Source organism: Hoplias malabaricus, chromosome 12, assembly GCF_029633855.1.
Source record: "Hoplias malabaricus isolate fHopMal1 chromosome 12, fHopMal1.hap1, whole genome shotgun sequence".
NCBI lineage: Eukaryota > Metazoa > Chordata > Actinopteri > Characiformes > Erythrinidae > Hoplias > Hoplias malabaricus.
This window is the reverse complement of record NC_089811.1, coordinates 1862422-1874611: the sequence shown is the minus strand read 5'-3', so window position 1 is coordinate 1874611 and position 12190 is coordinate 1862422. Positions and strand designations below refer to the sequence as shown.

At 40.4% G+C, this 12190-nt stretch overlaps 2 protein-coding genes across 2 annotated transcripts in view; both read left to right on the top strand.

The window, feature by feature from the left end:
• Nucleotides 1–12190, top strand: part of LOC136710711 (uridine 5'-monophosphate synthase-like) — an 82971-nt gene that overhangs the window by 41823 nt on the left and 28958 nt on the right. The gene's annotated exons all lie outside the window — the stretch shown is intronic.
• On the top strand, nucleotides 2935–11185 carry LOC136710710 (uridine 5'-monophosphate synthase-like). The gene is made up of 5 exons (XM_066686486.1): nucleotides 2935–3092; nucleotides 7697–7850; nucleotides 8540–8623; nucleotides 9880–10143; nucleotides 10800–11185. Exons 1-5 carry the CDS (start codon nucleotides 2949–2951, stop codon nucleotides 10928–10930), a joined length of 777 nt encoding a protein of 258 aa, XP_066542583.1. The 5' UTR covers nucleotides 2935–2948; the 3' UTR covers nucleotides 10931–11185.

The following is a 12190-nucleotide window of genomic DNA, read 5'->3' as shown; positions in this document are numbered from 1 at the left end:
TCATTCCCCTCATTCTATGTACTCCTCCTCCTGCTCCTCCCCCAACCCGATTATCATATTCTTCATCCCCCTCATTCTATGTACTCCTCCTCTCACTCCTCGTCTTCCTCCTGCTCCTCCCCCAACCCGATTATCATATTCTTCATCCCCCTCATTCTATGTACTCCTCCTCTCACTCCTCGTCTTCCTCCTGCTCCTCCCCCCAACCCGATTATCATATTCTTCACCCCCCTCATTCTATGTGAAAAATAAACTCCAGTCAACGCCGAACTCCAGTCTCCTGACTCTTCGATGTTGAATTTCTAACAGCCATAAGTGTTACTTAAGGGTTTACACATTTAAACTGATTATAATCCAATACTGTGCTGAGTACAAAACAGATACAGTCCTATAATTCTGTAATCAAATTAAAATAATGATTGTAGACATGAGAGACTTAGTGGATTTCATAAGTCTGCAGTTCACCCCATAATCAGATCAACACAAATATATCATTAAAATATCAGGAGTGCAATGTATTTCATTTTCACTGAAACGTAATGTTTTAAACTACAACTAGTGGAGGGCACCTAGTTCTGTTGGAGTCATCTACCGAATTTGAGCAACTTCAAAATATATTGTTTGAATTTTTTTGAGTTTGATTTTTTTATCTGAATTTATTAACCCTTGAATAATAACAGTGAAAACGTGTTCTTGAAAATTCGTGAGATCTATTCAAGAGCAGTTATATTCAGATGCAGAATTTCAGTGCAAAAAGATTCAGTGCTACTACAAATTCAAAGGGGGTAATATTTCAAAGTCTGATGAGACAGATTTGCTTCCATAGAGAACCGATTCAGAAGCTCTGAAGATTGTAACAAATCTTTGTACAATAATGAATTAATTCAGTCAGTCAGTCATCTTCTGGACCTAATTCAACCTGAACATTGTTGTGGTCGGTCTGGATCAACGAATCAATAAATGAATCAATTAATTGGTCAATGAATGTCAGCTTCACCGGTGATGACCTTTTCACCTGAGAGTAGTTTTTCAGCCCATTACGTCCTCATTTAGAAATAGAAATGGAGTCTAATCTAGAGTTGTGTGTGTGTGTGTGTGTGTTCAGTCAATAAAGCACCTTTGTCCTGACTGGTGTGATTATATTATGGTTGTTCAGTGAGTGAAATAGAGAAGGGTTGATAGTTCGGATTGTGACAGAAGAGGTTTATCATCACGGAGATTGCAGCAGCAGCTTAAAAAACAGCTCGTTTTACATCATACATCTATAAAAATAATGATAGGATGTATAGCATTTATATTTATTTATTTTCATAAGTGCTTTAATATGGAGCCCTTGAAGGGACATGGTGAGAATTTCTTTTTAGGGAAAATTCTCGTGAGCAGCACTTTGTATGTTTTTCTGTTTTTACAATGCGTCCTGACTCCAAAAAGTTAAATAGGTCTTTGTCCATGATGGAGGAGTTACAGCTCATCCTCTCCTTTCCTGCCATGTCGCCAGACAGAGAAGCAAAGTAGTGCTCATGACTTAGTTAGTGGTGTTCACGAGATTTTTCCCTAAAAAGAAATTCTGACCATGTCCCTTCAGGGGCTCCGTAGGATTGTAACTGTAAACAGTGCGCTAAACACTGAGAATGTATTTACAGTTAACATCCAGTACTTCCAGTAACATCCAGTATTTTTATCAGTCCTTTAGTAAATTAAATGTGGTGGTGCTGGACATATTTAACAAATACGTGATGGCTCTTGTGCAGCGAGAAGTCAGGAAACAAACATGATCCACACTCTGTATTCTTCAAAACAATATATCAACACATTTACTAACAGATGCCTTTCACAAACCATCGTGAATTAGAATCCTTAACGTAACAGGCCTTTAAAGATAATATAATATAAATAATATAACAGGGGCTACAAAGTTGTGCGACAGGTAGTGTTTCTGTCACACAGCTCTGTCACACAGCTCCAGGATCCTGGGGTTGTGGGTTTGAGCCCTGCTCCAGGTTACTGTCTCCAGAGTTCAGAGAACGGATGCAGCTCATTAATCCGCTAAGATATCTGACTGAGAGGTGTTAATACACTTGTTCACAGGTGTTCCACAGTGTGACAGTGTGGACTTTACCATGCGTCAGTCAGCGTTGTTTTTCCACACTAAGGTCTGATGTTACTTTAAAAACTTTGAATTTACACTCCTTTACACTCCATGTGCACTCGCTGGATCAGCCCAGTCTCTGTGTGCCCTTACCCCGTGATTTAAAAATGAAGCACTGCTCACCTCCACTAGTGCATTATTAATGTGTTCACTGCCACAGTTGAGTTACAAGCAGAAGATATATTTTACACAATAATAAATGAATTAAAGTTGTAAAGTTTTATTTTTTTAACTAATCCCTGATAATCTTACAGGCATCAGTATCTGTAAAAAAAGGGCTGAAAACCCCTGACCATTCATTCATTCATTCATTCATTATCTGTAACCCTTATCCAGTTCAGGGTCGCGGTGGGTCCAGAGCCTGGAATCATTGGGCACAAGACGGGAATACACCCTGGAGGGGGCGCCAGTCCTTCACAGGGCAACACACACACACACACATTCACTCACACTTACGGACATTTTTGAGTCGCCAATCCACCTACCAACGTGTGTTTTTGGACTGTGGGAGGAAACCGGAGCACCCGGAGGAAACCCACGGGAGAACACACCAAACTCCTCACAGAGAGTCACCCAGAGCGTGAATCGAACCCACAACCTCCAGGTCCCTACCTGCTGCGCCACCGTGCCGCCAACCCTTGACCATTCTTCGTTTATTCAGCAATGTAACTGTCCCTTTAAGAGCCAAGCCCCACCCACAACTGACGCACTTGTTCGCGATTGGCGTGATTGGATGAAAATGCCCGCCAACACGTTTATATGGAATTATGTGGGTTAGCTAAGTGTTAGTCATCTGAGGATGGAGGATGTTAAGAAGTTAATATTGAAGCTCCACGAGGTGGAAGCGGTGAAGTTCGGAGAGTTTCAACTGAAGAGTGGAATTCTCTCTCCCATTTACTTCGACCTCCGAATAATCGTCTCTTACTCAGAGTTACTCCGAGAGGTTAGTAACGCACACACACACAAACGTTAGTTCGGTCTGGTATCGATGTCGGAGGTTCGTTCTGGACTACTAGAACCAAAGGATTCCCTTTATGTAATCGCAGAGTTACTAGATAGCTGGAGCGGTCTCCAGAGAACAGTTATAGCACGAGGAGCCGCTGTTCAGATGAGTTATACCCTACAATACTTTGGGAGTCGGATATGGATGAGAAACTCAGTTTCCCAGTACCCAGAGCACAATAGCACCACTTTAAACGTTTATCACGACACAGCGAGGAAAACACAATGGTGAATTACTAGGTTCGCACTAGAATAATAATTTCACATTTACGAGGCAGCTGCACACACGAACACTTGTCATGTGAAACCCCCCTGGGTTTCCCCAACTGCGCGCCAAAGTTCAGTGACGTCTAACTTTTGGCTAAATAAACCTCGCCATCTGATAAAATATTTTATTTTTCATATAATAAAAAAGTAATAAATAAAAACAATGTACGTGTCTTATTTCAGCGAACAAGCTGCATTTATTCAGTATTCTTCACCCACACTTTTATATTCCGTATTAATCAAAAGATCCGTCACATTTATTTATTATTAAACCACTATGTATTTTGGAATATTAGTCCGTAAGTAGTGTACATCGGTTGTTCTCTGGATTTAAGGTGCATTGTGGGTAATAATCTAGTGTACTATATAGGGAATCAAATCACTCACTGAGAATTCGGACCACGCTACAAAATGGCGGACACATTAAATAGTGTCTACTAAAATGTGAATAGACACAGTCAGGGTCAAAAATCTGCAAATGCAAAAAGTCCCACGGTCACGTTTGGAACCTCAAAGTTTGCTTTGGCACATTTTAAGCCATTTGAGAGGCACTGATTCACGCATTCACAACATTTGATTTAAACGTGTATGTAGTTGATCAAACGCAGTTACAAATTCCGTTACATCTGAGTGACTCAGATCAATCTTTTTTTTTTGACTCCATACAAATGAGTATCCGAATGACAGCGAGCATGTAGTTCGCTTTTATTCTGAAAAACACACTAATACAAATATTACCAACAACTATGAGGGATATAATAATGAGTATAAGCCTGATATAAAATGATTAAATGATAAAAATGTTGACACTGTGCTGATTAATATTATTTACTAATCTTATTTACAAAGAATAACAAAAAACTTAATGAAGGAAAATTTCATTTGAACTGTGAATGGAAAAGTGCTAAAATGTGGCATTTTGTCTAAAATCCTGTTTAATCAGCAGCGGTCCGCCCAGAAAACACTGTGTAAAACACTAGTGGACCTCCAACTGTGCTCTCAGTGGGTCAACAGTGGTCCGCCGTCTCCTTGCTCTCAGGGACGTCTGCAGTGTGACAAGATCCTTCTCTTGCTGCAAGAGGGTAATGCACACTGGTTTGAGTCTGCTGTTATCCAAGACGTTATCGTGGCATTTGTCGATGTGTTTATCACAAAAACTCATATCATAGTAATGAAAGAATACAAGTTATTGTGCAGCGATAATTGTGACACATCCATATGAAAGTCCTCAAATAATTTGTGGTGTACAGAGACACGTTTGACTAACACACCTCATCTTTTGCATAGGGTTACATCCCTACAGAATAAAAGCAGCCAAAGTTTCACCAACTTGGCTCTTGATCAGTTTCACTTCTGGTTGACCTGCATCTTTTCCAAAATGTAAAGGTATATTGGTCAGATGTGTCTCTGTAGACTACAACTGATTTTACATCTGGATATAATTCAAATATCTGACAGTATCAATTTTATGAAGGAAAAAAAACTTCTTAAAATTAAACTGAGGCAAATTTTGCAAAAAAAAAAAAAAAAAAAACCTCCTGGATCATCTGCCCCAAATATGAAACTTTCAATATTTACAACCCAGCTCTGTAGTGTGGGTTGGTGGCAATTCTTAGGTTTGAAACGCCATGTTAACATCAGGTCTGAAACATGATGCACCAATGAGAGTAGAGCTGGGTTTATTTCACAGCCATTTTCAATATACATTATTTACATCTGTCACTGACTGACGTTAATTAAAGGGTGCTGCCGTCAGTTTGGTGCACTCAATTTAGAATTTTGTATAAAATGTGTTTTGACAAAGCCAGTAGGTTTATGTTTAATGGTGGTGTCATGTTTCTTGTTCTTGGACGTTTTTCAGTGGATTTTATTCTGTTCATATGGAGATCGGAAATGTATCGTATCAACCAAAATGAAGAAAATATATCGTGATATAAATTTTGGCCCTAGTCTGAAACGAGTGGAGTGCTGTAACTGATGCAGTGTTCGGAGGGAGGAAGGTAGAGAGTCGTGTCAGTATTTAAAGTTTGATTTAAATGCTGCCTGTTTTGCTCTAAAGTTATACAGTGCCTCGTGAATGTATTCGGCCCCTTGAAATTTTCAACCTCTTGCCACATTTCAGGCTTCAAATGTAAAGATATAAAATGTTAATTTTTTTTGTGAAGAATCAACAACAAGTGGGACACAATCGTGAAGTGGAATGAAGTTTATTGGATGGTGTCAAACTTTTTTAACAAATACTAAACTGAACAGTGGGGCGTGCGATTATTATTCGGCCCCTTTTATTTTCAGTGCAGCAAACTCACTCCAGGAGTTCAGTGAGGATCTCTGAATGATCCAGTGTTGTCCCAAATGACTGATGATGATAAATAGAATCCACCTGTGTGTAATCAAGTCTCCGTATAACTGCACCTGCTCTGTGATAATCTCAGGGTTCTGTTCAAAGCGCAGAGAGCATCATGAAGACCAAGGAACACACCAGGCAGGTTCGAGATAATGTTGTGGAGAAGTTTAAAGCCGGATTTGGATAAAAAAAAAAGATTTCCCAAGCTTTAAACATCCCAAGGAGCACTGTGCGAGCAATCATATTAAAATGAAAGGAGTATCAGACCACTGCAAATCTACCAAGACCCGGCCGTCCCTCTAAACTTTCATCTCGAACAAGGAGAAGACTGATCAGAGCTGCAGTCAAGAGGCCCATGATCGCTCTGGATGAACTGCAGAGATCTACAGCTGAGGTGGGAGAGTCTGTCCACAGGACAACAGTCTGTAGTACATTGCACAAATCTGGCCTTTATGGAAGTGTGGCGAGAAGAAAGCCATTTCTCAAAGATATCCATAAAAAGTCTCGTTTAAAGTTTGCCACAAGCCACTGGGAGACGCACCAAACATGTGGAAGAAGGTGCTCTGGTCAGATGACACCAAAATCGAACTGTGGTGTAAAAGCAACACAGCTCATCACCCTGAACACACCATCCCCACTGTCAAACATGGTGGTGGCAGCATCATGGTTTGGGCCTGCTTTTCGTCAGCAGGGACAGGGAAGATGGTCAAAATTGATGGGAAGATGGATGGGGCCAAATACAGGACCATTCTGGAAGAAAACCTGTTGGAGTCTGCAAGAGACCTGAGACTGGGACGGAGATTTATCTTCCAACAAGACAATGATCCAAAACATAAAGCCAAATCTACAATGGAATGCTTCACAAATAGGTGTTGGGACGGTCAAGTCAAAGTCCAGACTTGAATCCAATCGAGAATCAGTGGAAAGAGCTGAAGACTGTTCTTCACAAACGCTCTCCATTTAACCTCACTGAGCTCGAGCTGTTTTGCAAGGAAGAATGGGCAAGAATTTGTCTCTCTATGTGCAAAACTGATAGAGACATGCAGTAATTGCAGCAAAAGGTGGCGCTACAAAGTATTAACGCGAGGGGGGCAAATAATATTGCATGCCCCACTTTTCAGTTTTTTATTTGTTAAAGTTTGACACATCCAATAAATTTCATTCCACTTCACAATTGTGTCCCACTTATTGTTGATTCTTCACAAAAAAATTATTTTATATCTTTGTTTGAAGCCTGAAATGTGTCAAAATGTTAAAGTTCAAGGGAGCCGAATACTTTCTCAAGGCACTGTAATTATTCTGGTGAGGGGGTGCTAGGGAACAGGTGCGTGGGCAAAGTGCTGAAATATTGAGTACTATGACTCAAACGCGTCCATTTTAAAATGCTGCCTTGTGGCAACACAAGCACAAGGTATGTGCTGCTTTTTGTTTCGGACAGAGCCTGGGCATGTGAGAAACTCCTGCCTGCTCTCAGTATGGGGCACTGAAACTAGTTTGTGTGTGTGATCAGTAAGTAGTGTGGGATTTTGAGAACTAACCATGATCAAGCACTAAAAAAATCTGGGTAAAATCTATTTGTGTGGGGTGTCTCACATTTCCAGAATTGGTTAGGATTTTTAAAATGCAATAGTATGAGCCAGGCTTAACTTTACTGACCTACACATCGGGTTTTACTTATTACGTATTAACACACAACTATCAAATTATGCAGGTTCCTTACAAAGGTGGCACCATTTCAAAGGGAATTGAACATGCTCCAACGGTATAAGGTTTATTGCCTAAAAGCATTGTTACAAAGAAATAATCTACCATTCACAACTTTTTACTTTTTTTGTGCCATGTTTATACTGTTTCATGCTGAAATTACTCTAAGATGTGCCTTTAGTGTGTCTTTACACTCTTGTTCACACACACTCTGACTCTCTTCTCCTCAGGTGTCCAGATTGCTGTATAAGTGCGCTGAAGAAGCGGAAGCAAAGTTCGACTGTGTGTGTGGCGTCCCATACACAGCTCTGCCGCTGGCCACCATCATTTGCGCCAACCACAACCACCCCATGCTCATCCGCAGAAAAGAGGCCAAGGACTATGGTAATCATTCATCTCCTTATTATACTTCTACAGTACAGAGACAGTGTGAGACGATGAGGAACTCCTCTCTGCTCTTCCCTCATCACACAACGTAGTCCAGGCCAATGTGATTATTTGTCAGATTTACATTTCAGCATTTAGCAGACGCTGTTCTCGAGCATAATTTTAATATTTTTTCCCCCCATCTTGCCCTTCAGGGCTTTCGTAGTACTGTCTCTCGTTCATGAGAAAATAGAACTCTTGGAAATTTGTATTAAGTGTTTTTATAAAACAAACAATTGTTATGGAGGCCAAAGCTGCTTTGATAGCGGCCTTCATCTTGTCTGCATTGTTAGGTCTTGTCTCATCTTCCTCTTGACTATGCCCCATAGATTCTCTGTGGGGGTCAGATCAGGTGAGTTTAATGGCCGGTCAGGCACAGTGTCACTGGTTATTAAACCAGGTGTTAGTGCTTTTGGCAGGTGCCAAATCTTACTAGAAAAAAATGAAACCCACATCTCCATAAAGCTTGTCAGCAGAGGGAGGTATTAACTGCTCTAAAATGTCCTGGTAGGTGGCTGTGCTGACTTTGAACTTGTAATAAAACAGTGGACCCCCAGCAGAGGACATGGCCCCAAACCATCACTGATTGTGGAAACTTCACACTAGACTCAAGCAGCTTGGACTGTGCCTCTCCACTCTTCCTCCAGACCCTGGGACCTTGACTTCCAAATCAACTTTCATCTGCAAACAAGATGCTAAGCAACAGTCCGGTCTCTTTCTCCTCGGCCCAGGTGAGACGCTTCTGCTGTTGTCTCTGGGTCATGAGGCTCTTGGCACAAGGACTGTGACCTGTGGTGGCTCTTGAAGCACTGACTCCAGCAGCAGTCCACTCCTTGTGAATTCACAATCCTTTCAAGGTTTTCCCAGTTGCTTGTGCACCTTTTTCTACCAAACATTTTTCCTTCCATTCCACTTTCCATTATTGTTCTCGGATACAGCAGGAAGGTGTCAACGTCTGCCATCTGTCCTTCAGCAGTCTACCCCATGATCGTGGAGCCTACTGAACCAGACTAAGGGACAATTTTAAAGGCTTAGAAAGCCATTGCAGGTGTTGTGTTGATTATTCTAATTTTCTGAGATGACTTTGGGGTTTTCACTGGCTGACAGCCATAATCATCAACATTTAAAAGGAATAAACACTTGAAATTGATCACTGCTTAATGAAAGAGTTTCATTTTTTAGTAATAAATTTTTTTAATAAATAAATTAATTTGAATATCAAAGTTTATTCGAGATGCAAGTTTGGTGTGTTCTCCCTGTGTCTGCGTGGGTTTCCTCCGGGTGCTCTGGTTTCCTCCCGTGGTTCAAAAACACACGTTGGTAGGTGGATTGGAGACTCAAGACGTAAGTGTGAGTGAATGTGTGAGTTTGTGTCGCCCTGTGAAGGACTGGCGCCCCCTCCAGGGATACGGATAAGGGTTTACAGACAATGAATGAATAACTTGAGATGCACATGTATGTCAGGCACGTGAGCGTTTTATTGCAGCCTATAGAAGTGATCAACACAGTCACGTTTTACCAGGATGTTTCTATATTAATCAGCGTACACACGTGGACAAAGTTATTGGTACCCCTTGGTTAATGAAAGAAAAGCCCACAATGCAATAGGGATAATCTCACCCTGGAGAGGATTGTGAAACAAATCCCATTCAAAAATGTGGAGGAGATTCACAGAGACTGAACTGCAGCTGGAGTCAGTGCTTCAACAACCACCACCACGCACAGACGTATACAAGACATGGGTTCCGTCATGTTTGAAAGAGCTTGAAAGATAGCGGGGTGGGCATGACTAGGTACCAGAGGTGGTACCAAATCAGTGGCCAATGTGGATTAAAGGTGAACTTTTCATACAGTGTCATAGTTCAAGCGTAAAACCCCTCTGATGTGAGACACCACATGTACATAGTTTTGATTGAAGACAAATGTATACCTTAGGTTCTGAGTGAAACACTGGTTTATTTGATCTGAGATGTCTCTCTCCTCTCAGGGATGAAGCGGATGATCGAGGGCGTTATCAAAGCAGGTGACGTGTGTCTGATCGTTGAGGACGTGGTGACGAGTGGCAGCAGTGTGCTGGAGACGGCTCGGCTGCTGGAGAAGGAGGGGTTAAAGGTGAAGGACACCGTGGTGCTGCTGGACCGAGAGCAGGGAGGACGAGACATGCTCGAGGCCGAGGGGATCACCCTCCACCCGGTCTTTACCATCTCCACCCTGCTGGATGTACTGCATGACGCCAAACGCATCGACTCTGGTCAGTTTCTCTTCCGTTCTCAGTCCTGGACCTGCAGCTCTCATCATTAGTGAATCCAGCTGTTATTCTCCATAGAAAACATGAGATAACACTGGATGTTCTGAAGCAGCTGCACATGAGCCTGAGGTCACCATACTCAGTGCTGTGTGTCAGCTCAAGGGGCATAAAACCCTCAAGCTCTGGGGTGTGGGGCAAATAATAAACCCTCGAAAAAACAGCAGCACTGTGAATAATTCAGTGTTTACTTTATAAAATACATCAAATACAATCAGTTATTCAGAATCTAATATCAGTTTTTATATGTTTAAATATCTAATATCAGTTATTCAGGATCTGTTTTAAAAGATTCATGAACAAATATCAGTTATTGATTAAGTACCGTACACTTCTCAGGATTTACAATCAATTGCTAAATTAAGTATGTTGTCTTTTATTTATTAAATACAAACTAGTGGTCAGTATTTACTTTCAATTATTCAGTTATATTCACTGTCATTAGTTAATTAACCCCTATCAAGTGTTCTGCTGTAAATAAGTGCTATTGATTACTCAGTATTAGTTATGACTGAGTGTTATTTTATAGAAATAATAGTAAATATAAAGTGATTCCTTTATGAAGTTCTTATTAAAGTGTGAATAAATGTTGCTTGTTGCAGACACACACACGAGAGTGAAGACTTTCATCGAGGGAAACCAGACCTTCACTAAACCACCAGGGAACAGCGCCCCCAGAGGCGAAGGAGATGGTGTGAACACAAAAAAATTGACAAATGGCAGGTTTGATTAAAAAGAATGTAGAAATGAAGAATACAGCAACAAATAAAACTAAAAACGTGCCTTACTGGTGTGTGTCTGAAATCATTCACTTGTTCACTCATTCACTGATCACTAGACTGTAGACTGTACTGTGTAGAACACTATATAGGGAACAGTGAGCGGGAACTCAAGACACTCACTTATTCAGGAAACTGATTGTTTTGACCTTTCGTCACGGGACATGAGAAATGTGATTAAAAAAAAAAAAGTTTTTGTTATTGTATTCTGTCATTTTTAAAAATTTTTATCTTTTTTCAATAAAAAATCAAAAAGTGAATAAAAACAATGTACGTGTCTATTTCAGTGCTCAAGCTCCATTTATTCAGTACTCTTCACACACACTTTTATATTCCGTATTAATCAAAAGGTCCGTCACACCTGCAGTTCTGTTGGTTTTAGTAAAGATTATAGCCCTAAGACAGAGATGTAGTCGTTCTCTGACAAGGACTAGGGATCTGAGTCGAGCCGTTAGTTTGTCGGTGAATTCAAACGGTCAGCTGTAATTTACTGCTGTGGCCACAAGGCTACGCTGTTATTCAGAGAAACTAAGGGCTGACCTCAGAACACCCAGCGCTGAATATTAGCGTTATAGTTAACACATTTAAAATTTAAAATTAAAATACACTGCCCGACTTTATCAAGTACAAACTTAGAATGGTGTATACTTTTATTACAAAACCATACAATCTGAATGCATTTTTATTATTTTACAGTAAGCAGCAATTAACTAATGTTTTATTCCCAAATTGAATCTCATTTCCTGTTACTAAAGTCGTACACATACTGTTATCACACCTTTTAGAAACAAAACATCACTGTAACAGACAAACTGGAAATCTTCATATTATTAACTTTATTTTCACATGGAAACACCTAGAACACTGTCACCTCAACAGGAGATATACACAGCCCAAATCCACTTATTAAACAATTATAAGATTCTGACAGTGATAAATGGTTTTATAGTGGTGTGTGCACTGTGTTTAGAGCAGCTTCAATAGACAGAGGAAAGATGGTCCCTGGAGCTGTGTGACATAGATACCACCGTGCCTCCTGTAAATATACACTTTAATTCTTTAACTGAAATAAATTAACTTTTGTTGCTAACTGGGGCAAGTTTGTCTGAGAATGAATGAATGAATGTTGACTGTAAAGAGCAAAGATGTAAATAAAATATAGGAATTGTGTCCATTATCTCTTCATGTACGTGGACAAAATTGTTGATACCCTT

What these genes read in the sequence shown, in the direction of transcription:
- LOC136710710 (XM_066686486.1), top strand. Translation starts at nt 2,949, where the DNA reads ATGGAGGATGTTAAGAAGTTAATATTGAAGCTCCACGAGGTGGAAGCG. An exon ending in AAAAGAGGCCAAGGACTATG is followed by an intron (nt 7,851 to 8,539) that starts GTAATCATTCAT and finishes CTCTTCCTCCAG; the next exon opens with ACCCTGGGACCTTGACTTCC. An exon ending in TCTCTTTCTCCTCGGCCCAG is followed by an intron (nt 8,624 to 9,879) that starts GTGAGACGCTTC and finishes CTCTCCTCTCAG; the next exon opens with GGATGAAGCGGATGATCGAG.